Source organism: Morchella sextelata, assembly GCF_020137385.1.
Source record: "Morchella sextelata strain SCLS chromosome Unknown scls_18, whole genome shotgun sequence".
In the NCBI taxonomy this organism is placed as follows: domain Eukaryota; kingdom Fungi; phylum Ascomycota; class Pezizomycetes; order Pezizales; family Morchellaceae; genus Morchella; species Morchella sextelata.
Genome location: NW_025408633.1, coordinates 1380061 through 1406446, shown reverse-complemented (window position 1 = coordinate 1406446; position 26386 = coordinate 1380061). Strand labels below are relative to the sequence as shown.

At 47.6% G+C, this 26386-nt stretch overlaps 5 protein-coding genes across 5 annotated transcripts; 3 read left to right on the top strand and 2 right to left on the bottom strand.

The window, feature by feature from the left end:
• Positions 1-1025: 1025 nt before the first annotated feature.
• On the top strand, positions 1026-2697 carry H6S33_004864 (uncharacterized protein; the record flags this gene model as incomplete). Its single annotated transcript, XM_044836230.1, has 3 exons — positions 1026-1084; positions 1148-2603; positions 2665-2697. The coding sequence occupies 3 exons, from the start codon at positions 1026-1028 to the stop codon at positions 2695-2697; spliced, it is 1548 nt and encodes a 515-aa protein (XP_044690837.1).
• A 582-nt stretch (positions 2698-3279) lies between these two features.
• Positions 3280-5863, bottom strand: H6S33_004863 (uncharacterized protein; the record flags this gene model as incomplete). Its single annotated transcript, XM_044836229.1, has 3 exons — positions 3280-4802; positions 4856-5519; positions 5675-5863. The coding sequence occupies 3 exons, from the start codon at positions 5861-5863 to the stop codon at positions 3280-3282; spliced, it is 2376 nt and encodes a 791-aa protein (XP_044690836.1).
• Positions 5864-6799: 936 nt separating this feature from the next.
• On the top strand, positions 6800-8020 carry H6S33_004862 (uncharacterized protein; the record flags this gene model as incomplete). The annotated part of the gene is made up of 4 exons (XM_044836228.1): positions 6800-6909; positions 6967-7206; positions 7279-7663; positions 7757-8020. The coding sequence occupies 4 exons, from the start codon at positions 6800-6802 to the stop codon at positions 8018-8020; spliced, it is 999 nt and encodes a 332-aa protein (XP_044690835.1).
• A 3625-nt stretch (positions 8021-11645) lies between these two features.
• On the bottom strand, positions 11646-15076 carry H6S33_004861 (uncharacterized protein; the record flags this gene model as incomplete). The annotated part of the gene is made up of 2 exons (XM_044836227.1): positions 11646-14175; positions 14439-15076. The coding sequence occupies 2 exons, from the start codon at positions 15074-15076 to the stop codon at positions 11646-11648; spliced, it is 3168 nt and encodes a 1055-aa protein (XP_044690834.1).
• Positions 15077-21185: 6109 nt separating this feature from the next.
• Positions 21186-24137, top strand: H6S33_004860 (uncharacterized protein; the record flags this gene model as incomplete). Its single annotated transcript, XM_044836226.1, has 6 exons — positions 21186-21383; positions 21475-21803; positions 21856-22234; positions 22290-22977; positions 23030-23402; positions 23456-24137. 6 exons carry the CDS (start codon positions 21186-21188, stop codon positions 24135-24137), a joined length of 2649 nt encoding a protein of 882 aa, XP_044690833.1.
• Between the last annotated feature and the right edge of the window lie 2249 nt (positions 24138-26386).

Here is a 26386-nt window from a genome sequence, read left to right as displayed (position 1 = left end):
TACCCTTATAATAATATTGTTCAGGTCAGTATGTATAATAGGTGATGTGTAAATTCTTCAGATAATTGGTCCGGTAATAGGTCCGTCGAATCAAATTCCCAGAGCCATTACCGAAATATGTAGAGTTCTCAAGCGTTGAAGCATTTAACTAATGCCTACATGTAGCTATGTCTAAGCTATATAGTCTTCCTCATTGTCACCAGGAACGTTTTCTATTGGTTGCGTACTATTTCTAATATTGGTTGAATATCATTAGACAAAGAACTACTCCCGAGATGGAAGGGAACTAGCTGGCATTATATTAAAAGGCGTGTAGCTATTGCAATTGATAGATATAAAAGAACAAACACTGACAGAACTACAGCTATATTTTTATATATCAAAGTCGAATTTCCCTGATAGCATTTTATCATGAACTACATGTACATACTAAAGCTACTCATTGAATGACTTAGAGTGCATGCTAGAGCTAATTTATCACAGATTACCTATGAGGAGAGATGGAGATGAGGTTTAGTGCGTGCCTGTACGTTTGGTTGACCCAATAATCCAGAATGACAGCAATAATCTAAGAAATTACTATCGCAGCGCAGTACCGCCCGCACCTAGGTTCATTTCCTCACTACATTTGGGCGGCCGGAGGCCGCACTCCGCTTGTATATGTATGCTCTTATGCTGTTATCAAACCCTTTGTCTGATCCGCCAACTAGGTTCCGTAAGTAAATACCGCTTTAGTTGCTCTCAAGTATACACCTATGTACCATACTCGAATCAATCGTCATTAGTTAGATCCAAAGTAATTGTGGGGTAGCTGGGCTGTATCAAAGGCTAGCGCTGCGTATATCGATATCTCAAAATGGTAGTCAGATCCCCTGTTTAGAATTATCCTTGTGCTACGCGCGCAGCCCAATCATGGTAGCCTTGTGAAACCCCGCTTTCCCCGACAACCACCCTTCCGGACTAATACCAGCAGGCATGCGCTTCCCCAGGATATTCAAGAGACCTTAGGACCTTTCAAGGACATAATGGCAGAAGCTCTCGGAGTCGCACTCGCTGTGCCCGGCATTGTGGAACTCTGCATTAAGTTCGTGGAACTGTGTTCGATGAATTTATGTGAGTGTGCGTAGCTGACGAATATGTCTCGCAGATATGGCCAGTCTTTAGTTCGGAAGTACCAAAACTACCAAAACTACGAAACCGAACTCGGAGACCTCATCGTCAAGTTCGAAGCTCACTGGACAAATTTGCGGCTGCAAATTGAGTTCTTCGCCAAGGTCCAGGATCGTGTCGAGGAGCGCCACCGGCTCCACTTCGAAAAGCTTGTAAGCGTGCTATCCAACAAGCTCAAGCAAATTGGGCTCAAGATCGAGGGCATCGCTGTCCATGTCAAACGAGTTTTCCGGCGGGCCAAGTTTGCCCTCATGGTGCAGAAGTCTCTCCAAGAAGCCATCTCCGAGTTGGTGGAATGGCAGGATCTGATTCAGCCGTTAATCTTTCATCTTACGAAAACAGAGGACCCAGTTGTCGAACAGAGGATTAATGATGCGCCTGCGGAAGAAAATGTTGCGATATCAACGGTGCAGAACATGATGCGGGCATTCAGCTCAGCAAAGCCTCCAACGAAGGAATCAGTGGTTTACCACGCTGATAATAATTTCTGGAACCCTGAACTTAGAAAGGTCGTCCGGTACAGCGCTGTTCAAATTCACCGGGTTCCTGGTACTTACAACGGCCGTCAACTTCTCATTGACTCCATCCCCTGCAGCGGGCGCGACCCGACCGCACGGCGTACGATCAAAGATATCCGTGAGCTCGTTCAAGTCCTCCGACTAGTGGATCCTATGACTTTCGGAATCCCCGTCTGCGCTGGGATTGTGAATGTCAAAGACGGTAAAGGAACGCTCAGCAAAATTGAAATGGTATTTAAGGTACCCGAGAACTTGACTAACCCTCGGTCCTTACGTGATATTTTGGTTTCACCGGATCATCGGAATGATCCTATCAACGTGCGGATACAACTTGCGAAACGCCTTGCAAGAACGGTCTCGTTTGTTCATTCAAGCAACTTCGTGCACAAGAACTTCAGGCCAGAAACAATAGTTATTTTCGAGTCTCGTGGACAACCAAACGATCAAACCTTCATCAACGAGGTTGGATTCCCGTTTCTGGTTGGGTTCCAGAAGTTCCGCTCCGCAGCTGCTACACATACCACAATGATGGGAGACTCGGCGTGGGAAAGGAACCTATACCGGCATCCAGAACGTCAAGGAGAGTTTCCGGATGAGGTATATAAAATGCAACATGATATTTATAGTCTAGGTGTTTGCCTATTAGAAATTGCACTCTGGAAATCCTTTGTATTGTATGACGACTATGGAACCCCCCGGAGGCCAGAGGATTTTCAATCCCTGGATAAGAGGCCTGGAAGGGAAGTGAAAGAGATGCTTGTCAATATGGCTCGAGAGCTAGTGCCGAAAACCTTAGGGAACCGATATGCGGATGTGACGATATCATGCTTGAAGTGCCTAGACGATGACGATGGTAATGATTTTGATCTTATGGACGAAGAGGGGATATCGGTTGGAGTTGGATATATTGAGCGGGTAAGTGTTCTAAAAGTTATTTCGGCTTATTAGTATATATCAAGCTAACCATTGGTCCTAGATACTGGGAAAGTTGGAGGAGATAACCGTGTGATTACCAACAGGATTTGGGAATTTTTTTCTTCTCATTTGCGGCCTTTTCCATTGCTTTCTCCCTTGAGTGATTTTTCCCTGAATGGACCCTCTCTGTCCGATTAGGCTACCACCATCACGCATACAGACGTGATACAGCCATCTTTCTCGAGGATTATGTTAGAGATTTAACAAGAACTACCTAATGCGATTCTAGATGGTCCATTGTGGCAAGAGGACAGGTTATGGTAGAAACGAAAGAGGGGAAGCAAGTCGTTGAGACGTTGGCTTTATGTTTCTAAGCTAGTGCATGTATGAAGACTATTAAACCTTATTTAGACAGACCTAGCTGCCAAGCATGCGAGTGATGCCACATGAGTCAAGGACACCATACCGCAAGTCTCAACGGAAATTATTCTAGGAGAGCCATGCACATGTATTATACGCACTAGTACATCATGTACATATACGTACATGTAATAATACATTTAGATGGCGTCGGATTTGTTTACTCATCCCAACCACAGTATTATACAAGTAAACTTCGCTTTCTTCTATCTAGCTTGCCTAAATTAAGTCTCTCCCGCGATAATTTCCCCTCCTCTTAGATCATATTTGCTTTAGCTCTCTTCCTCCTCTTGCTTTTCTTCTTTATCTTCTTACGTCTGGCGCCTTCCACTAGTAACTGTGACTCGCCTATAGCCACCCCTTGCCCACTGTTGCCAGAATCACCCGATAACCGACCATTTCGGGTCTTGGTATTGACGAACAAAAGTCCTGGGACTCCCGGGCTTTTGTCTGCGATAGCTCGACTCTGGAGCTCGTCCGAAATGGGCCGGCCGCTGAGGGATTCACATGGCGACGAAGAGATCAGTATATAACTTGAGCTATACGATCCTTGGGAAACGTTAGATCCATTATTTGGTTTTGTGCCGTTGTCGATTGAAGGCGTGGTAATTTCTACATACTTGGTTGATCTTGACGCATCATCGATGTTTTCTTGCTCGTTTCTAAGGCGTTGTCTTTTGGATGATCTAGGTTCCGTTCCAATGGCTTGAGCTTTCTTGCTCTTCGAAACATCATTCTCCAATCGTCTTTTATTATTTGGCGCATCCGGGCTCTGGGATGAAGAAGATGGATGGATAGAAGAAGAGGAATAATGTTTATCTTCGAAAAATGAGTCCTCCTCCTTAAATTCATCTTCATATCCACGTTGACCTCTATCTCCATTGTTTTTATCATCAACCTGCTCTTCTTCTTCTTCCTCCCCCTCTTCAATATCCGCAAAATCATGCCGTTGCCGAAGAGGGCTGAATCCTTGAGGCCTGTTTATTTCATTGGGGAGCATTTGGGAATAAGTTACCTCGGGAGCGACCTTCCCTCGGTTAGAAACCATCTGCTGTCTGGATATTATTGTTTTTGTGGGGGAGGAAAAAGACCGGTGTGGTGATGAGTATTGAGTTTCTTCCTTAATGGGGGTCATTAGTGGAAGAAGGCCGCTGTAAAGCTGTACCAATGGACGATTCTGATAGCGATTTAGGTATATCTGATTAGGATCTATATATTCATCCTCCTCCTCGAGCTCTACCTCTTCTTCTTCTTCTTCTTCTTCTTCTTCTCCCCCCTCCTCCTCTTCCCCCTCCGCCTCTTCTTCCTCTTCCCTCTCCTCCAGGCTATGCTCATCTATTTCACAACCATCTTTCCCCTCATTTCCCCCCTCCTCATCTTCTTCGTATTCTTCCTCTTCATCCCGGTCGAATTCCATCTCTTCACTTTCATATTCTTGGTCCTCCACCGTCCTCTCATCCCCATCTTCATCAGTTTCCTCCTCAGCCTCTTCATCGATAAAACCTTCCTCTTCCTCATCCGTCTCTTCCATTTCATACCCACTTCCCACCACAGGAGACGAAATGACCTTGAAACCTCCACTCTTCAATGGAATTTTTGTAGCGCTTATACCTCTTTCTGGTGAGGAAACAAATAATTCATGTTCTCCACTTATAGGCCCGATTCCGTTATGAACAGTTCTTATCTCCTCTGATGATTGGGTTGCAATCGCTTCCGAATCACCTCCCACTACTGGTCTTGAATCTTGTCGATTTGGGCTTGCTCTCGCTCTTTGGGGACCTATTAACGTACAATTAATACCGCCGGTAAAAAAGGGTTACGGAGCAACTTACTCTTGATCCCCACATTCGCCCCCATAATACCTGTTTCACGAACGCCCCTCCTCGATTCCGGCTTCACAACTCCCTTCGGCCTCTTATCCGGCCTCTCGCTCCAATAGTTACCTGCAATCTCATCTACCATCTCCTTTACCCTTTTCATCTCCTCCTTGGCCGACGAAGAATCCGAAGAAAGACTCTTTAATAGTATCTTGTTCTCTTCGATTCGCTTTAGTATCTGTTGCTGAAGACGGTCGGTATAGTTGCTTCGCTCCACCATGTACCTGTACAACTTTTCTAGCGTGACCCGTCCTCCAATGGGTGGCGGAATGACAAGTTCAGGCGAAAGAATAGGTGGAGGGGACGAGCAAAGTTTGGAGATATCGAGATCAATCTCCTCATCTTCAAAAACCTCTTCTTCCTCTTCCTCCTCCTCAAGCACCCCCTCCTCTTTCAGATCCTCTCGCTTCTTCTCTAGCCTGTACGTCGAGAGCAACGCCGGACTCATTGGCAGTATCGGACTCAGCGGTATCACCCGCACCTTCACCTCTGCCAAAGCACGCTGCTGCGCCTTCCTAGCACTATACTTCCACATTGGCGACGAATTCTGGTCCTGCTCATCAAACTCATACTTCTTGAATATCGGCGAACCCGGGTTTCTCGGCGGGGAATAATCTATCTAAACCACACACGCATTAACCAAATTAAACCAAACCAAAACGCACGCCACAAACACCACCTACGCAACTTTGATTCCCCACGTAGCCAAACTAAACTATGGAGCTAACTAGCTGGCCAGTAAACTATCGTACGAGCATATTGTGTCATATTTACCTTCTCCTCAATCATGTTCCAGACATGCTGCCGCGCCCGGTGCGGACACGCAAGACAGACCTCCTCCCCCGAGTACTCCCCGCTGCGCATGCGCGTGTGGCGGGCATCCAAGAACTCGAAACAGCCGCAGCGCTTGCAGTGGCTGGGAACGTGCTTTCGGCGCGTGAAGGGTGGTGAAATGGCCGACATTGGTTTTTTTTTCCCGCAAAACTATTGCTTCTGCTTTTTTGGATGGGGAAAACGGCTTTAATGATGGGCGGAGGTCTTTGTTTCGTTGGGGGACCTCCTTTGTGGTGGTGGTGTTTCATGGAGGAGACGGCCTTTGTTTGGAACAAAGAGATACTTACATGGAAATGACTAATGTGCTTTCATGGGTTTGGCCAAGGCTTGGGCTTGGGCTTGTTCGTCAGGGTTTCTGTGAGATGGAGGAAATTAGATATACATATCCTCAGGCGAAACAGTTGGGTAATCCCTTAACTAACTAAATATCACGAACCGCTCGGATAGCGGATGTCCCACAGGTTAAAATACTACGAGTGACATATCATGACTCACTCGGTGACACTCATGGCAGATCAATCCCATTCATCAATGCCCCTCGAGCGAGAACAATCAGTTGATTAAGCATACATACATGCAATTATATTCTTAGACGAAAGCAGTTGACCCCCCAATATACGCAAGGGGTTATTCTGCATATAGCTACATGTATGCCGGAAGCAGCTGTCTCACTCACCACAGCTGAACCGATGGATGCGGGTTCGGGTTCCTTAGCATTGTTCATACCACTCTACAACCAGTCAGTCACGGCATACCTACGTCTCCGGTTGTCTATATATAGACCCGTCTAGCTATAAACCTTCTATAAACATTCTTTTCTCTCCCATGACGCTTCCAGCCGGAGACCATAGTACGATGCGGAGGACGTAGGACTTGTGGTAGTTTCTTCATCTTCTTTGTGTAGATTGGATTCGGCACCTTCACGATGCCCTCTACAGCCCGGAAACAGTTGGGGGAGTTTCTCTATAAGTACAAAAGATGCTTCATCTATCAATCCGCCCAGGTATCATAAACCCAGAACAAATATATAGATATCCATAAAAACACAGTCTACCAACCAACACCATGCGCTACCTCACGCCCCTCCTCCTGCTCCTCATCACCCTAACCTTCACCGACTCCCTCCCGCACACCAAGCGCCAATCCTGCTCGTCACCCATCCAACGCCGCGCCTGGTCTCTCTCCCCCACTCTTCCTTCTCCCCCACCACCACCGGTACTAACATACAACAGGCACACCCTCAGCACCCGCGAGCGCCTAAGCTACCTCGACGCCGAACGCTGCCTTATGTCGCGGCCCGCACAGACTGGCGCCGAGGGCGCAGTGAGTAGATACGACGACCTCCTCGGCGCCCACCAGCACCAGGCGGGGTGGATCCACAACACGGCGTGGTTCCTGCCGTGGCACCGCCTATACATGCGCGCGCATGAGCGCCTGCTAAGGGAGGAGTGTGGCTATGATGGGGCGCAACCGTGAGTACCCGCTCTAACCAAGTATCAAGTACCTGATATAATGAGGTATGGGGCACTGACTGGCAAGCTCAGGTATTGGGACGAACCGCGCGACGCAGGGCGGTTCTCGGGCGCTGGGATCTTTGACGCGCGGGAAGGCTTCGGCGGCGGCGGGGAGGGCGAGGAGCGGTGTATCCGTGATGGTTCTATTCTATTCCGCCCTTGGTTAGTTTTGCAATTGCGGCGTGCTGACGGGAGAGAGAGGGAAGGCCCGTTTGCGGACTACCGGCTGCACCAGGGCCCTGGCTACGCATACGAGGAGCACTGCATCAGCCGCGCGATCGATGACAATGTCAGCAGCTACATCGGGCAGGACGCGATCGACGAGTGTCTGTCGCAGCCAGACTTCCAGCGCGCGTGGCCGTGCATCGAGACGAATCCGCATACGGCGGGGCACCGCGGTGTGGGTGGCGTGATGGTGAGTTGATCTCTCTCCCTCTCTCCCTCTCTCTCTCCGTTATATTTCTTGATGCTGGGAGGTGGGTGTGTGCTGAGATGGGATGGGGTGTAGGATAATGCGGTGTCGAGCCCGGGGGATCCGTTGTTTTATTTGCACCACACGTTCCTAGACCGGGTGTGGTGGCAGTGGCAGGAGAGGGATTTGCAACGCAGGTTAGGGGAGGTGACGGGCGGGGTGCCGAGCTTTGCGGAGGACGGGCACTGGGTGGGCATCAGTCTGGACGATGTGATGGATGTGCATGGCGTCATACCGAGTGAAAGGGTGAGGGAGCTGATGGATATCAGGGGACAGGCGTTGTGCTATGAGTATATGTAGTGGTTAGTTGTAGTGGTTAGTTGTAGTTGTAATTGTAATTGAATGGCGGGGTGCGTAATAATGGAATGGGACGATATATTTGATGGGGCATGAGTGAGATTTGCTCGGCAGCAAGACCTGTTCACATTGGCAAATGATGTAACATCAATTGTCAAATGGGAAGAAGGGCTTCAATTCTCACGCCACGATGATGTATGTTCATGTCCTCGGAAGAAAAAGTTGGTTTGGCTGTTACGAAACGAGAGAAGATTGTAACCAAAGCACGCGACCGACACCGACAAGATGGATTCTCAATAGAAGTCTTTGATTCACGTAATAAATTAATACTATTAATCTCACAGAACGCAACACACAAAAGAAAAACAAAAAGGAAAACAAAACGGAATAAGCAATGAAGAATCTTGTTTTTTCCTCGACTCTTCGCCAGCGGCCAAAAGACAATGAAAAAAAAGAACGGAAAAAGCTCATTCGCGTCAACTGGAGGCAGTGTAATACCAGTGACACAGTGGGACCATCGATGTGCAAGCACAGAGCCATGGTCCCGCGGCAAACAAAAATAAGTATAATCAATAAATGGTTCCATAGAACCGTTTCAGAGATTAAACTGAAAAGAACAGATACTACACTTGATCTAAGCCACTGTGAGGGGGTTAGCAGATATTCGAGCAAGAGTCGGTGGTGGAAAGCCAAATGTTGGGGGTAGACTTACAAAGGCAAAGAGAGCTGGAGATTCAAGAGGGAGCGGGGGAGACCTCATAATATACAATTCCAACACTTGGCGCCCAGCGATATTTCACCGCTTGACCTAAGCCCTCGAGGGGGGGTGTTCCAAGATGTACAGGTGAATCTATGTAACTATCCCTGGCGCTGTAAGCAAGGAGCCTCATGGCGTTTTGGGCCTGCCGATCGTTGTCCCAAGAGGGAAACTGGAACTCCCGGAAGTGGGTGTTATGTACAGGTCAATTCACAGAGAGTAATAAATTGACGATAGCAGCATATAAAATACCAATAGGAGGTTAATATTAATTAAAACGCTCATATGTGCCTTGAAAACAAAAGAAGTAATGATAGAATATACAGCTCGACCAGAATGTCAAATCCAGGGGCAACGAACACCGACGAAACCGACAAAAACGCAAACCTAAACCGACCAAGAACGTCCTCCCGAGCAGCTGCCAGATATGCACACCCATTCCTAACAGTATCGTACTCCGCACCATGTGCCATCACTCGGTCCTCAAGCGCTAGCGCTATAGCGGCTATCACCTTTTTTGGCCACTCGTCAACATTAGAGAGTATTTGCCAACTGTCAATTTCGATCGTCGACGAAATGTAGGTTCTAAAGGTAGGAACCGGAGCTGTCAAATTTAGATTTTAGTGGGAAGGCGCCGCTTAATTGGGGATGCGTTTGTACTGTAATATACAACCAAGAGGATATTAAATACACAGTTTTGGCACCATAGTAATTGCTATCATGGGGCATCTAGTGCAGCGGCGTGTGAATTCTATGTCCTGCCGCTATATTTTACAGGTAGCGTGATAAACTGTTTAATTTTCTGTCAGGCCGTTAACCAGATCGATTTTGGCCACTGAGGGGAACTGTCAAGTTTGCCTCCCGCACTAGTCAATTCTCAAATGACAATTAATGAAATTGACTGTTGGCAAATACTCTCTATTCACACGTATGTTTCGTGGCAACTTTAATATAAGATCTGGTGGCAAGGCTACCCCGGCTTTCTCTCCGGCATGGATTAGTTTGGGGGGGGGTTAAAAGGATAGACCTACATACCCGCTATCAAGCTTGGTCTGAATCATTGGTCATCACTCGCACGCCTCTGGGGGAAACGGAGGCCAGCTGCAGGTGTTTGTTGCGGATGACAGGAACTACCGGCCCGACGCTATCCGATAAAACGATGACGAAAAGAACCAGAAAATGTAAGTGACAGAGACAGGGATAATTTGTATGAGAGATCACCGCCACTCCATACAAATAATCCTTGCTCTGAGCAACTGTATTTTCTGGTTCTTTCCGTGGTAAACGAGTAGAGGCCAATATCCAGATATGCGCGAGGATGGGATATGGTGTGTCAACTTCGGAGGTCATTTTTTGCAACGATCGTATCAGTTTAATTTGGGTGCTAATACCGTTTGGTAGCGGATCCTCTGATTTCTGTAACTGGCTGATTGTTGGTGGCTTCGAAATATTGAACTGCAGTACTGCGTTACGTCCCCGAAAACAGGAAGCTTTAATGGGTACATATCTAACTACATACCTATACCTTGGACGGTCAGTCTGAATTGCAACGAGGCACTCATGATCAAACCCTTTATGGTAATCGTGATAGAAGCAGCGCTTGGAATTAGAACTTCGTTACAACCTATCACGCATGCCAGAAACTGCAACTCTTACTCCGTCGGCGTTATATTCATCACGTTGCCATAAAGGGTTTAAGTGCCTCGGATTACAATTCAGACTGACCGTCTACAGTTTCCGGTAAAATTATTGCGAAAGTGGGTTCTCCGTGACCCGATAGTCCTATTGGCCCTTAAAAGGTTTTTTGCTACGGGGACAGACCAACAAATCCACTCTTTTAGTTCTGACTTTCGCAATAATTCTACCGGAAACTGTAAGGGATAATACACATTAGATATTTTGCCATCGAAATGGCTGATTTGAAGGCACTGGGGTTGAATCATTCGTAATCATGATATTCCCAGAAGCTTGATGCAAGAGGGCAGTGGCGGGAAGAGGTGGACTCTCTTCTTCTCAGACATAAGATGTGTTTATGACAACATGCGGTGGTCTTAACTTCGTGACAGTTATTTCTCTAGGGTTAGGGGTATATCCGCACTCGATTCTCATTGGTGGATAGACAACTGCCCTAGCCACTCAGAGACACTCCTCACTCTTTCTCTCACTCCTCCACCAATCACCATCGATCAGCTATCCAAAGTGATCCGCAACCTGCAGGGCAACAGGCTACAGCCGATGTTATGGCTCCCGAGATGCGATTCCCAAAAAACTCGACGAGCGATGACGTACCTGGTCACCACACACCCAAACCCGGTTTGTGAAATGTGACCCGAGGAATGACGGAAAAGGTCAAACGAGGTTTTTTTTCAATTTCTCAGTGTCTGGGGGTGTCCCGCCGTAGTGTTTGTGCTCTGATGGCGCCGTGTGGCACGGCACGGGTGGCATGTAGGTCAACGCGAAAGCCACAGTTCGCTACAGCGGGATATGCAGAAATCCTACATTTCTACTTTATTGGGATATCAATGCCTAAGTAGATACATATACATAGGTACTTGAGCTCTCAATCGCAGCTCTATACCGTCAGAAATGGATTCAAAGTTCCCAAACTTTGAAAGTAGACGCATATCGAAGAATTTGAAGAAATGTAGGTCTTGACCTGATATTGCACTAGAAATTACCTATTCAGAGTGGTTAAAAATAGTTTTTAGGTACACAAATATTTATCGTATGATGATGAGGGAGCCATTCAACACTAGCCATCCACATCCATAGGGCTCCTTCATCCCCCGTCTCCCATGCTCCTTTGAAAAAATATTCGTCCATCCTGCAAATTTATGGTATAATGCCAAAGGAAAAAAAATCAACCCCTATCTATAGCTTGTCTATCTGCTCCAAAATCAACTTGAAAGAATAATCTTTTGCCAAGAGCTGGTACTGCGGTAATACCCCTGGTCCGCATGAGCCCGTTCCCAGCCCGTGATGGTCAACATCAACCCTCAAAATCGTCTCGTTCAATCTCGTCAATTCGTGGGGATGCTTGGATTTCTCCAAATCCTCAGTTGTGTAGTGTAAAGCTGTAAAGTCTCCGGGCTTCTCAGTGAAAATAACCTTGAGTCCATATTCCTCCTCGCATTTAACGGCAATCCACTTGGTATCCGTCCTGTTCCCGCTCTCCTGGGGAAACTCGTAATTTGTGTACATGTCGTCAACGTTCCTGTGCCAGATACCCATTGCGTTTGCGTCCTTCTTATCCTTGTAGGACTCTCCTGGCCCACGGCCATACCAACTGACATCCTCCAGCTCGGGAGGAAGGACAAATGTTAGACCACAGCGAGCAAAGGTTTTCGGATGATTGCCCTCTAGCTTGGTTGTCACCGTGAGCTCAATGGACCCGTCACGGAAGGTGTAGTCATAGATCGTCGAGACTCCCCAGTCGAGAACTGGAGGGGCAATGCGAGCGTATACCCTACAGATAATTGCAGTGTCCCCGTCGGCATGATTCCATTCCACCTTCTGCACGGACTGCTTTACGGCGTGGAGCATGAAATCTCGCCAATGCTTTGCGTCCCCCCCGTGACCCAGATCGTTATCGGTCGGCGCGCGGTAAAAGCTGAGGACAGGACCCTTCTGTATCAACTTGCCAGAGACCGAGGACGCCCACCTGAGATCTCCGGTGACCATGTTCAGCTCGAACCTGGATTTGCTGCCCTTGACAAGCAAAAGGCGATCATCCCCACGCTGCTTCACCTTTACGATCCCCTCCGCCGGGCGTCTCCTGCTAAGTTTAGCGGGCGGGACGGACCGAATAAGGGCCTCAGACCAGGCGACAAGGTGTCCAGCCTTGGCCCACGTGGTGTCCTGCTTGAGGTAAAAGTGAATTGTGACAGAGATTTCATTGCTGTTCAGTTCGTTTTGACGAAATGGCAAGACTACTTCGGCGGTCTCGCCCGAATCGATGACCGGTGATGACAGTCCCCCCTCGAATATCGGATTGCCTGCAACTTTCACCCCCCACACACACGCTAGGTGTTCGGTCACCTGCCACTCGTAACAGTTTGTGATTCTCGCCTTCAGCCCGTCAAACTCAATCTGCACAGGTTGTATCTGTCTCTTATACTCGGCCAGTCCGGGGGTTGCACTGTGGTCGGAGAACACCAAACCGTCCATGACGAAATTCCCGTCATTCGGCTCGTCACCAAAGTCACCACCGTACGCATAGTACTCTTGTCCATCCTCTGTCTGCGCCAGGATTCCGTGGTTCGACCATTCCCAGATGAAGCCACCCTGGAGCTGGGGATACTTCCTGAACGCCTCAACGTACTCCTTAATCGCCCCGGGGCCGTTACCCATAGCGTGACCGTATTCACACAGAATCAACGGTTTGTCGCTTCCCTTCTCGGCGAAGTCAATACACTTTTGAACAGTGGGGTACATCCAGCTAAAAACGTCCGCAGTCTTCGCTTCGACATCGCCCTCGTAGTGGATCGGCCGAGATGGATCAAACCCTTTGATCCATGCATACATTGCTTCGTGATTTTGCCCGTAAAACGACTCGTTACCCAGGGACCACATGAAAACACACGCCCTATTTTTGTCACGATGCACCATCTGCCTTGCACGGTCCAGGTAGGACTCTTTCCACTCTGGGTTGTCTGATGTCCATCGGGCAGCATTGGCATAAGTGATTGCTTTCTTCTCCTCGAAGGTCATATTGTCTCCCGCACTACCGAGTTTCAGGACTTCGACAGAATCAAAGCCGTGGCACTCGAGATCCGCCTCATCGATGACATACAAACCATGATAGTCGCAAAGATCATAGATGCGCGTGTCATTGGGTTGGTGGGAGAGTCGGAGAGCGTTGATATTGTGCTGTTTCATCAGGATTATATCGTGTTCCATGAGCTCGTATGATACAGCCCTCCCACCGGTCGGGTCGTGTTCATGGCGATTGACACCAAAGAGCTTGATCGCTTTGCCATTGAAAAGCATAAGACCATCCTTTATCTCGACGCGCTTGAACCCAATCTTATGGGCCACCACCTGTGCGCCCTCAAGCGAGAGAACCAAATGGTAGAGATAAGGCGTCTCCGCGGTCCACTTCTTTGGGTCCTTAACATCGAGAGAGAATTCTATCGGTCCAGCGGCGCTATCTGTGATCTCCTGCGTGACATCAACTACAACGGTTTTCGCATCCGCCCCAAGGAGGCGGAGTCGTAATTTCTTGCCTTTCCTCTCACTTCCAGCTGTGGTGACAGCACATTTGAGGACTGCGTGCTGATAATTGTCGTCGAGTTCGGTCCTGACGTGAAAGTCGTCAATCCGGGAGAGGTTGGGGAAAGCGATGAGATAGACGTCTCGGAAAATCCCCGACAGCCACCATTGGTCTTGGTCTTCGATATACCTGCGGGTAGATCATTGTCAGCATTGGGGGTGGCAGAGAAACCGAAAGATATCTTAAGAGAACGGATCCAATGAAAGGGACAATGATAGAGAGACAATTTCAACCCAGCCAATCCTTTGGAATCAGGTCCCGGAATCCCGGGATTACTGTGATTTAGGAGCCAAGAATCTCCATCGGACGCGAGTGATTACAAGATGAGAGATAAATAAAAGAGCCATCAACACGACTAATGGAAACCACACTTATGTGGGTGAACAACTTACGAATGATCGCAGAACCGGTATACTCTCACAGTAATCCAATTACTTCCGTATTTCACATAGTCGGAAACATCGAACTCGGCCGGATTCCTGCTTCCTTGACTGTATCCAACAGCTTTGCCATTGACCCAGACGTGGAACGCGCTGTCAACACCCTCAAACCTCAACCGGTACTGGAAGTCTGCAGTCTCTCCTCTTTGAACTTCGAATTCGCGCTGGTATGTCCCGGTCTCGTTTATTTCCGCAGGAACATTTGGAGGATCTACGGGAAAGGGATACACGATGTTGGTATAATGTGGCGCTCCGTAGCCCTGGAGTTGCCACATGCCCGGCACCGTAATATCGTTCCATTCTCTGATGTCGAAGTCTTCTACATCGGTCTCGGTTTCGGTCTCGAGTTTCTCGGCCCCCTTCGGGATTTCGGGGGCCTCGAATGGATTCGGGGTATGATGGAATCGCCAGGTACCCGATAAGGGCTGTATGAAAGATGATTGGAGGTGGTCATAAGTTAATGCTGTTTCTTCACTCTGGAACGGGAAGAAGTGTGAGCGGGGTGGTAAGGTATTGCGGTGGATGATGCTAAGGTTGTTCCAGTCGGGTTTCGAAGCAGGGAAAACCGAAGGAGTGGGCGAGGGCCCCATGGCGACGGCACGAAAACGGTGGGAAGGGTAATTTTAGAGGGGAGTGGAACAATGATGCAAACTGCCAAAAAAACCTAAGGCAACGCGGGCACATGTACTTTTATAGAGCACCACTCCCACTGTGTTCTGTGCACTCTTGGGGGTATACATACACTAACTCACATAGTTAAATTCTGGGGGCACCTAACCTAAGTTTCCGCTGTGGAAGTTATACCAATCGATGAGATTAATTATGCAGGAAGATACTCTCACACCCACGGAATTTGACGGAGGTTCAGTCCGGTTGAGAGAACGAAAGATATATATCAAGAACTGATTTGATAGATAGTAAACAGACGTCAGTGGACCGGGCGATCCCACGCTTGAACCACGATGCGAAACGTAACGATCCAGCCTGGGAATACCATTCCTAGCTGGGCACGGGAATTTGGGGTAGGGAAAGTAAGGGTCTACCAGGTGGTCTACCGGTCAGTTGATCCTTTGAAATTAGGATAGAAGGCAACTAGTTCTGCGGGCCTAGGGAGACCGAGAGCTGTCTGCCTCAAGTCTGAGAGTTAGGTGTGTTGTGACAGCAGTTATCAACCGGTTTTGAATAATACACTCCGGCTATGTTGAATAGCAGTTGGGATTTCAAAAGTCCACGAGGTGGACCATTTATAAGCCCCGCCCGATACCTTGAGGTTTATGTATTATATACTACGTACCCAAGCGCCTGCTTAGCACCTGCAATTAGGAAGATGAGTCTAGGTCTCGGCGAATCTTTCTGACATAAAGTCGAGTACCCGTTAGCCGTGCCTTACAAAAAGAGGGAGCGATATTCCGGCTAGTGGCTTTCCTTTTTGGGACTTTGATCTTGGCAATACCTACCAATCAAAAGTACTGACCAATCAGAAACCCTAACCCACAACACCACTAATAGATCTCACGATGAAGGTTTGACGCCTCTAACTGAGTCTCAGTCCTGGAAGATTATGGGAGTTTTAATGGAGTAAATCAAAGCGTTTTCACGGAGGAATAAACAAAATCTCTGAATAAGGTTTGATATTAGAGATTTTGGGGGGAACCATCAATTTAGCAAAATCCTATTTGCCACCCAGCAAAACGATACTCACAATCAGCAGTTTTATGCCCATTTTGTATGTAGATTGGCATGCAACCATCAGTCTTTCTACCCGCAACTAGCAATTTTGCAACCAGCATTTTTCAAAATTGATGGTGTAGAAATCTCTATTCAGGGATTTAGTGCTTGAACAGATTGCACCTCCACGTGAGCTGCTTGTACCTTCAAAAGTTTCCGCCAGCCGGCGAGGTTGAGAAATTATTGTACAGTCGTTCACCGTCACTTGACGAATACTGCCACTTGACGAACAGGGGACTTTGCGCCAATAGAAATTAAAAGGACTGGAGATCTCGCAGCTTGGCTGTTGCTTGACTATTTCTTGCCATACTTGGAATCCCTGTTCGTCAAGTGGCAGTATTCGTCAAGAGACGGTAGTGCAAGCTCTCACAGGGTATCCTTTAAAGGACGAGAAACCCGGACGTCGATCAGGTTCCCTTAGGTTATGCCACCAATTCTTTAAATTTACGGGGCCCCTGTAAACACCGCTTTACAGCCGTCTAGATTCAGTTTTCACGGTCGATTTCGTTTTCTTTTTGGTGGCAAACACTGGACGACGTCGGTAGAACTATTAGCCAATCGGCGACTATCATTGGCGCTTCTTTGGTTGGATTAGCTTTTAGATGGAGGTACCGCGTGTAACGGAAAACGGCCAACTGCACTGTTGTTTTAAATACCGGAACCCCGAATGGTTGAATCATCTTTAGTTGACATGCCTAACTATAAAAGAAAAAACTAAGAGAAGCAGTAGTCGAGTGCTTAGGCATGTCTCAGCCCAAAAATTACATGCTAACATCTTCAGACGATCTTATTTGAAACATGACTAAATTATGGTAGATACATGTACCTTTTGGAGATCTGAAACAATCCTTTGGATCATTTCTCAGTATTTTCCCGCTCGTCATATTCCTCACGCCTCTCACCTCGCAAGATCACACCTCTCTACAGTCAATTCTGTATTGCCAGATACCATATTTTTCACACCACTATAACTCAGACTTGTTGCATTTTTTTTTTCAGATCAGTCACAGACACGTTGGATGATGTGGCAGATATAATTACTCCCATCCTCTGGCCCAGAGGAGAGGGCGATTATTTCGATCCTTTGTGCTCCTCCTTTTCTTTTCAGCAGCTCGCCCAATATCGTTTTTCGAAATCTCACTCATGTCGCATGTTTTATGTTGCTGAATACAAGGGAATCAAGACGTGTCTTCTGATTTCTCTCTTAAACCTTCTGTTATTGATCTGCTGAACCTGCATTCTAGATATGGCGACATCGTGAATCTCTAAGGTCTTAGACAGTTCCTGCGGTCGGACTCTTACTCTTACACCCCTCTTTTTCCGCTATTGGCCCTTTCTACGAACTATGGCCTACGGAGGACTTGCGGAAAACCTGATTCCCCTCGTTCATTAGCTTTTACTTTTTAACCTTGCTTTATGCTTTAAACCGACTATTTCAAACTATTAAGGTTATGCAGGCCCATCTATGCTTGCATGATTCTTGCCCCATTGTGCTTCCGTCTTCTTCCTCGAGATTCTTTTACGGACAGAAAACCCGTAACCTGACGGCAACATGAGTGATTCTCTTCCTTCTCTTTCATCCTGTAAGTCACTCTTGGCGTTATGGATCAGGCTTTCGCTCTTCTATCCTGATGATCTTATCCATTCTTGTTTCATCGAACTAGATCTCGTTAGATCCTTACTCGGTCGCCCAGTCAGTGAAAGTAAACACGCCAACACACCATCTACGGTCAACGACCATTTCTCCCTTTTTTACCCTACAGGACACCTAGAATCCTTCGGTGTCAACCAGTAATCCATTTCAGCACGTCACGGGCTTAGATTCCTATCTGCCTTCCTCACTGCTCACAATCCTGCGTTGATTCAATTAGAATCCATCATCACCCACCACCCATCCTGTCTTGGGAATGGATCCGCGGTCTACTCGACGTTCCATCCTCTGACGGATGGACCCCCCAGAGTCTATCCATCCATCAAGAACCATCGCCCCCTCGGACGCCTTGATTCCTACGCTAACGCCAGCCTGAAAAAGGACGCTGAATGCTAACGGTACTGTTTGTCAGTGTAACCAGACCGTTCCGACGCAAAAGATGACAGGATTAGCAATCTCTTCTTCCCACAGGACTGATAAAGTTATAGAGGATTGGTGTCTGCTGACTTTGTTGCAGCGTCTACAATTAGGGGGCACGACTTGACACTCATCGTGAGATTTACACCTCGTTTTATAGGCCTATATTACGAATTCAGTCATCTACTTTATTTTTCCAAGTTTAACAAACCAATTCAAGTAGTTTTAAGCTACGATCTTTATCGCTTCCCTTTGCGAATAAGATTCAGGTCCTGGTGTCGTAGAATACCAATTTATCACTCGTTTTTCTCGTTGCTATGTCTACTACAATCGTTACCAAGATACGCGACTATTCCGCTTTTGCCTCGGTCACATGGCCTGTACGCACGGCCCAGGCTATGTGTTTGGGGAGTCACGAAATCTGACTCGACCTACGTACTACCGACCAACGGTGATATTATAGGTCAATGACAATTTTGTATGTAGTTGGAGCTGGTTGAATTGTAATCCGACCATGAAGAATAGTTGTATGGTATCGAATCGTTTCAAGCCAAGTGTATCGAAGTTTCAGTGATTGTGCAAGAGTGCTGTTCTTGCTATAATCTTCGCCGGTGCTGTAATCTTGAGCCATGATCTTCATCTTTGGATCTTCGGCCTTTATTACCGACTGGCCCTTCTGTCAGCAAGACACAGTGTTAAACTTTCTTTTTTTCTTCTCTTTTGAGGAAGCCATCATCATAGGGTATATGCTGCTTTACTCAATTGCCCGATGCCAAGGCCATAATAACGTCCTTCTTCATCAGAACTGCTTAGTCGTCGAAGGCCTTCTTTAAGATGACAATCTCCCACCAAGGCGCCTCTCGGTTTGAGAGTAGCATACCCCTATGCGGGGGAATGGTTGGTTGGGGTCGTGCCAGGGGGCGGCCACGTTGCAAAAAAAAAGGTTCTGAAATCCAGCCTTAATAGTGTGGTGCCTGAGAATGATGGGCCATTATTATAACCGCCTCGTCATGTTAAGAGAAGATGTTGAGGTATGTGTCAAGGCGCATTGGAGCAACAAGCGATATCTTTCGATGGCCTTCTGGAAATGCCATCGGGCAACTAGTACTGCTCGTGGAAGAGTAGAACCCTTCCCTGGTCTGATCTACCCTTGGTAATGCGTTAGAAAAAAGCCCCCCCCCCCCCCGAATCGAGGACATCAAAATTGTGAAATACATTCCGACCTATGGATATTTTACACTCACATCGAAAAAAACACTCTCTCCCCGCAAACCATTCCCCCTCTGAATCTCCGTACCGTACCTGAGGGAATGAGAAAAAGGGAAAGAAAAAGAAAAGGAAAAAAGAAAAAAGGGAAGGGGGACCGATCCTAGGGAGGAAACTCAAGCTCTTGACGCACCGTGTGTGCCGTGTCGTGTGCCTTCCTACACATATCCGTAGAGCTATATACAAACCCGGTATCGCTAGTTATTTGCTTTTCAGCTAGTTAACTAGGCTCGTACGTACTTCTACTTACTTCCTGTCCTACATAAACACATGAAGCGAAATATTACCATCATGCCTACAGCGATGGGGAAAATTATTGTAGAAACAGGGGTCTAAAAACAGGGTTTAGGTGGCTGCCCTGGCCAATAGGACTCTTACCATACTTCTACAATAATTTTCCCCATCGCTGTACATACCTGGAGAATTTCCAACAGGAACGCCGGGGGCATGCACTGATCGAGATAATTGCTATAAACTGTCCGATTGTGCCAAAATCTCGATTCAGTGCGGCGGTCAGTGAGAAGTAGTTGTGATTGTGAGTGTAGGCTGCATTTACCCCGCTAGCTAGAGTGGGGAGGGGGGAGAGTTTGGAGATATGCATAATTCTATTATGGGACGAATTTTTTTGATGGTAAGAGAGAGGCCTTGGACAGTGGGATACCCTGCACTACTGCAGTAGAGTATCAATTTTCAAAGGTGGTCTAATATGTACTGGAATACAGTGTTTCTGCGCGAAACCCTAACCCTGCATAGCAACCATCCCACACAAATTGAATTGAGTTAAAAGATTAGGACTACAGGGAGTAATTTTATATGTGGCATGAAAAAAGTCGGTTAACTACTTGTAGGTGAGGGGTACGAATTAATTCATAATTCCATAAACTTAGGAAACAAAATAGAGAATTAGAAGGGGGTTAAGGAAAGAGGCAATTAACTGTGTGGACAGAAAGGGCCCACGAATTGAAGGCCTAGAAGAATGTTATTAACTAGAGGAGCTGGAAGAGCCATTAACTATGGGATGAGGAGTGGGGGCTGCAAGCTAGGCCCATCAATTGGTAGCCTCTAAGGAATTAATTCTATCCACTCAAGTACGGGGGCTGGGTCGCTGTCTGCATTTGTTTGGCCGCTCGTGACTGATAATGTAATTCTCGTACGATGTTTTCAGATTAAACCAAATCAGAACTAGGGTGACGGGACATCCGAGTGATATAACGTGACGTGCGGGGTAGCGACTCGGTAGGCAGCGGGCCGTCTTCGCTTTTCTTTCTTTCTTAGGTGGGGGTGAAGTAGGCGCTCACCAGTGCCGAATTCGGGAGGGCGGGTAAATGGGTGAATCCCCGGGAAATCAGGCACGGTACCGAGACTCCCCGTGGATTTCAGGCAATCGCAATGAGGAAGGATGGCTTTTGCGCAGTACCTAGATGTAGGTAGAGAGCCGGTACTCCAATAAACAACTGAACACGTAGGTACACTGTTGACAAAGTATTGTACGTCCCCTTAGCATCACAAATCACTATTTACATCCTCTACACACCTGCAAGTACATTGTTCTCCTTTGCTCGCTTACTCTCTTGTGTAATAATATCAAAAGGTCGAGCATTTGATAGGTCTCATTCGATCTACAGCTAGTATCCACCATGCTCGTTGCTACAGCTACTATCAGCACAGCCCTACGGAGGATCCCGCTTGATAAGGATTGGCGCGTCAAACAATCCTCCAACATTAAACCCATCGCGACCTCCTCCTACATACCGGTAGCCCAGTTCCCTACTGTAGTGCATCTGGATCTGCTCGCAAACAACTTAATTCCAGACCCCTACATTAGCACCAACGAGGTTACTATCTCCAACCTTCAATTCTCCCCCTCATCCCCCTTCTCCCGCAAAGAAACACACAGCGGCTAACAAACAGCCCGACACAAAATAGCTCGAATGCCTCTGGATCAATTCCGCCTCGTGGACCTACCGCACTCACTTCACTCCCCCAAAGTTGCAGCCAAACGAATCACTCACGCTGGTCTTTGAGGGCCTCGATACAGCCGTCGATGTGTACCTCAACTCGGAACATCTCTTCTTCTCGAAGAATATGTTTATCCCGCAGCGTGTGGATATATCTGCGCAAGCTTTGACTGCGGGACATTTCGTATTGGAGCTTCGCTTTCGTGCCCCGAGCGAGTTTGCGAAGGAGGAGGAGCAGAGGGTGGGCTATAAAAAGGCAGAGACAGATGATACTTTGATGGGAGGTCATGAGAGAATGTATGTTGAATACTACCTTGGCAAGCAATTGGGCGTGAATTGACTTTTTCAGGTATCTCCGGAAAGCGCAGTACCACTGGGGATGGGATTGGGGCCCAGCATTGGCTTCAACAGGGCCCTATCTACCGATTTACTTGGAGGTGTATCAGGCGCGGATCAATAACTTGAAGCTTCTCCCATTAGTAAACGAGTCGCTAGATAAAGCTACCATTCAAATCTCAGCGCATATCGAGGGATATTCCGGCAGATTCCTGCTAGTGGAAATTACAAATCCAAAGGGTGGAGTGGCGCTTAGAAAGGTATTCCCTGTGAGTGTTGTTGGGGCCTTTGAGGAGGTAGTGGAGCTTGAAAGGCCGGAACTTTGGTGGCCACATACACATGGTAAACAGCCATTGTATCAAGTGAAAGTGGAACTATTCAACACCATACAGGTAATATAATATTGGCCCTAATTTCTTTTAGAACACATGTATTGATTTATTTTAGTCTCTCCACTCGATCACCACTCCCCTGGGACTTCGCCGTCTCCGACTGCAACAAACCTCCCTCAATTCTGTCCCAGGCACATCTTTTACCTTCGTTATCAATAATGTTCCCATATTTGCCTCTGGTTCAAACTGGATTCCCGGCGACTTCTTCCTGCCTCGTTTTACACACCCCCAGGACGAGCCCACAGAAAGCAATTACAGGCGCTGGCTCTCTCTCGCCAAATCCGGTAACCAGAACACCATCCGCGTTTGGGGCGGCGGTATCGTTGAAACAACTGACTTTTACAACCTCTGCGACGAGCTCGGGCTCATCATATGGCAGGATCTCCTATTCGCATGCGGTAACTACCCGGCAAACGACGAGTTCTGCGCCTCTGTCAAACAGGAAACTATCACTCAAATCAGTCGAGTCGTGCATCATCCAAGTTTGGTTCTGATCTGTGGAGATAACGAGGATATGTGGTTGGCAGGCTTGTATGGCTGGGATTATGATCCGGAGGATAAGAAGGTTGAGAACTGGATGCGTGGGAACTTTCAGCATCGGAGGACGCTAGAAATAGTTCTTCCCGAGGCATTGGAGGAGGTTGGTATAGAAAACACAGGAATCGAGTATTGGACGAGTAGTCCCTTCAGTGGAGAAGGTGTAGAGGCGAATTCGAGGATTAAGGGAGATGTGCATATATGGGGTATATATCACTCCACTCTTTGAAATTCTCAGAGAACTGACAATACTGGTAGACGTCTGGCATGGACCTATGCATCCGTACCAATCCTACCTCCCCCTTATGGGCCGTTTCGTGTCCGAGTTCGGCTTCGAATCCCCGCCCTCAATGCGCACCATAACCAGCATGCTCCCCAACCCTTCCACCCGCCAATCCCAATCGCTCGAGTTTCTCGCCCACGATAAAGGTCCCGGTGCAGAGCGCCGAGCAACAATGTACATGGGCGAAAACTTCCGCTTCCGCATGGACCCGCTGGAGGACTATGTCTACTGCGCACAACTACTCCAAGCCGAGGCCGTCAGCTTTGCCGTCCGGAGCTGGCGGAGAAATTTCAAAGGTCCCGGAGAAGAGCTCTGTTCTGGCGCACTGGTATGGCAGTTGAACGATAAGTAAGCCTTCCGCAATCTCACTCTCCCTATAAATTGTACTAACAAGCAACCAGCTGGCCGGCGATATCATGGGCTATTGTAGATTACTATCTCCGCCCCAAGCCCGCTTTCTTCACACTAAAGCGCACACTCGCACACTTCGACGTCGGCCTCGCACGTAACACAACCAAGCGTAATATCCCCATCCTACGCTCGTACCCCGAGGAACAGGCCTCGCTGTCGATATGGGGTGTCTCCAACTCGCACGAGCAGACAACAGTCCAAATCACACTCGCTGCATTCGACATCGCCACTGGCGCCAGTGTTACCCTCGATACACCTCATATCACTGGCACACTCAAGCCCAACCGCAGCACCGACTTTGGCGAAGTCAATATCCCCGCCGCAGCAACAACAGTCGTTGCAGCGTACCTCCACGACCGGGACGGGGAGACGCTACTCGCTCGGTTTGTCTCTTGGCCTGAACCACTCAAGTTTGTTCGTTTCAGCGGCGATCCCGGTGTGACTGTTAAGGTGAAGGATGGTGAGGATAGGGTTGTTGTGACGACGAGGGCGCCGGTGAAGGGGTTGGTGCTGGAGGCGGGTGAGGAGGGGGATTGGGCGGATAATTGTGTGGATGTTGTGCCTGGGGAGGAGCTGGTAGTTGGGGTTAAAAAATTGGGTGATAAGGAGGTGAGGGGAAGGTGGCTTTGTGACTGGGAGGGGAGGAGGGGGGTCGAGGTTGTGAGAGAGTAGGGGCGCGTTAGGGGTGTAAGTAGATGGATTGTGAGTAAAAGTCAGTGGTCAATTAGATGGCTCCTAGAGGGCTATGAAGACCTGTATGTTGGACTCGTTTATTCAGGAATAAAAGTAGCTTGTGTACCCTGAACGTAGAATAAGAATATCGAGTTATGTCATCCTGTCAACGTTAAATAATTGGGCCGGAATAAGTTAGGGATCTACAATAGTAGGCGCATTTTTGCTAAAATATGTTGACACTTCTAAACCTAACCCTGAGTTTTGTAGTTAGTATTGGCAACCATCGGGAACCCTCTCCTCTCCCAAACTCCGTGGGCCCTAAATGAACACCCTGAGATACAGTTATGCCTGGAAACACCGTATGTTGGTGGCGTTCTACCTAAAACAGGTGTCACTGTGTCTCAGGCCGTTCTATCATGATTACTTATTACCTACCACTGTACATGTACTCGTAATTTCATAGCGTTTCCGAACATGACTAATTATTCATGACATACAAAAAGTTGGATTTGGCACGTTTTTGTGTGGTATGCAATAGAAGTCGTGTTCGGAAACGTCATGAATTTACGAGTATTAATTGTCTCGGTGCGAATAAGCCTCCTAAGCCACCGTCCATTAATCCAAGAAAGAAAGAAAAAAAAGATAATCCTCTAACTACAAGCCATAGGAGCCTGGTGTGATCAGGTAAACGCTGTTAATGGTTGTGCTCTCACGGTTGTAAATACTTATGATACCATACAAGTGGCCTCTATAATCGTGAGCGGCATGATCTTTTTGTCGTCGATCCTTTTTTTGTTGCAACGGACGGTGGCTTGGAAGGTTTATTTTTCTTTCTCCTAGGATTTAGATATATATAACTGCCTGGACCCTGGGGTCCGGGGAGCGTGGTCTTAGCTAATACTATTTGCCACCAAAAAGTAGTAAGCTTATACGTTGCTGTGGCTTGTTCAGGGGCGCGGTTGTGGTAGGCTAGCTTAAGTAGATCTAGACATGTACATGTATGTACAATGTACATAAGGGACGTTTAGACAACGGGAAGAGGCGCCTACCCGTTCAAGACGAGACTAGGGCCCAGTCTTGTCTCATCTCGTGAAATGATGGTACCGGTCTCGTCAGTCTCGTCTTGCCTAGATCTCGCCCGTATATTTCGGCAGATTTCAAGCTATTCGGGGCGGGGGTCGACTTGAGATGAGACGTCTTGACGTCTTGTCCCGTGGAGAATACAAGTGCCACTCGTTGGAAGGCGCGATACCTATGAACCGGAGGTTACTCGTAGTACCTACCTACGCATCCAAATATATATCTTGCCACCACTCAGCACACAATTAATCAATCAATTGCCACCACTCAGCTTGGTATATAAAACAGCAGGTTGGGAGCCCGCCCGGAAGGCTACATACAACGCTACATTCCCAACTGCCAAATCAACAGTTACCATGCATATGACTATCAGCACCACCTCCAGATCTGACCTCGATCCCTCCATATTCGACCATCCGTCGAATCATCACAGATACACGTCAACCACTGGTTTTCTTCTATTGAAAAGTATCTCCACTCTTGAAGCCAACGCACAAGAACATGCTGCGCTCAGAAGACATTTCAACATGCTCGAAGGCTATGATAACATCTACACCTCCTACATACCAAATCTCCAGCGAATCCACCGAGCGCTAAGGCGTACGAATTATCGGATTAGTAAGATAGACTTAGTCGACAAGATCTTGTACAGTCTTCCGGAGCGTTATGAGGAGATTTCAAATATCATTGTCTTTGAATCTGGGCAACGTACTGTCAAGGGTATTATAAGGGCTTTGAAGAAATGGGAATTTGGTACGACAGATCCAAGACCGAGCTAAGACCAAGCGGCCTTGTCAGAAAAGCCCAATGTTAAGCAAAACCGAGTGGCCCCGGCACCACCCCCAATTCGCACCTCGGCAGCACTTTCAATTCTCGGCTTGAGCGGTCTCGTGGACCACAGGGAGAGAGAATCGGTGCTGTTATATACCGGCGTGGTGTCTTGCGGATATATAATCCTGAATATCATGTCGTTCTGAGCGGTGTGTTCCGGATATATATATGATTCTCAATATTATGTCATTCTGAGCGGGGTGTTGTACGATCTAAGCTAAGAGCATAGACCAACTCATGTCGCTGTGATGCGTGAAGAAAGATGCGCAAGGTCATGCTGCCTCACGGATGGTAGATATATGACTCATCAGCACTCTCCTGCCTCTCTTTCAAAG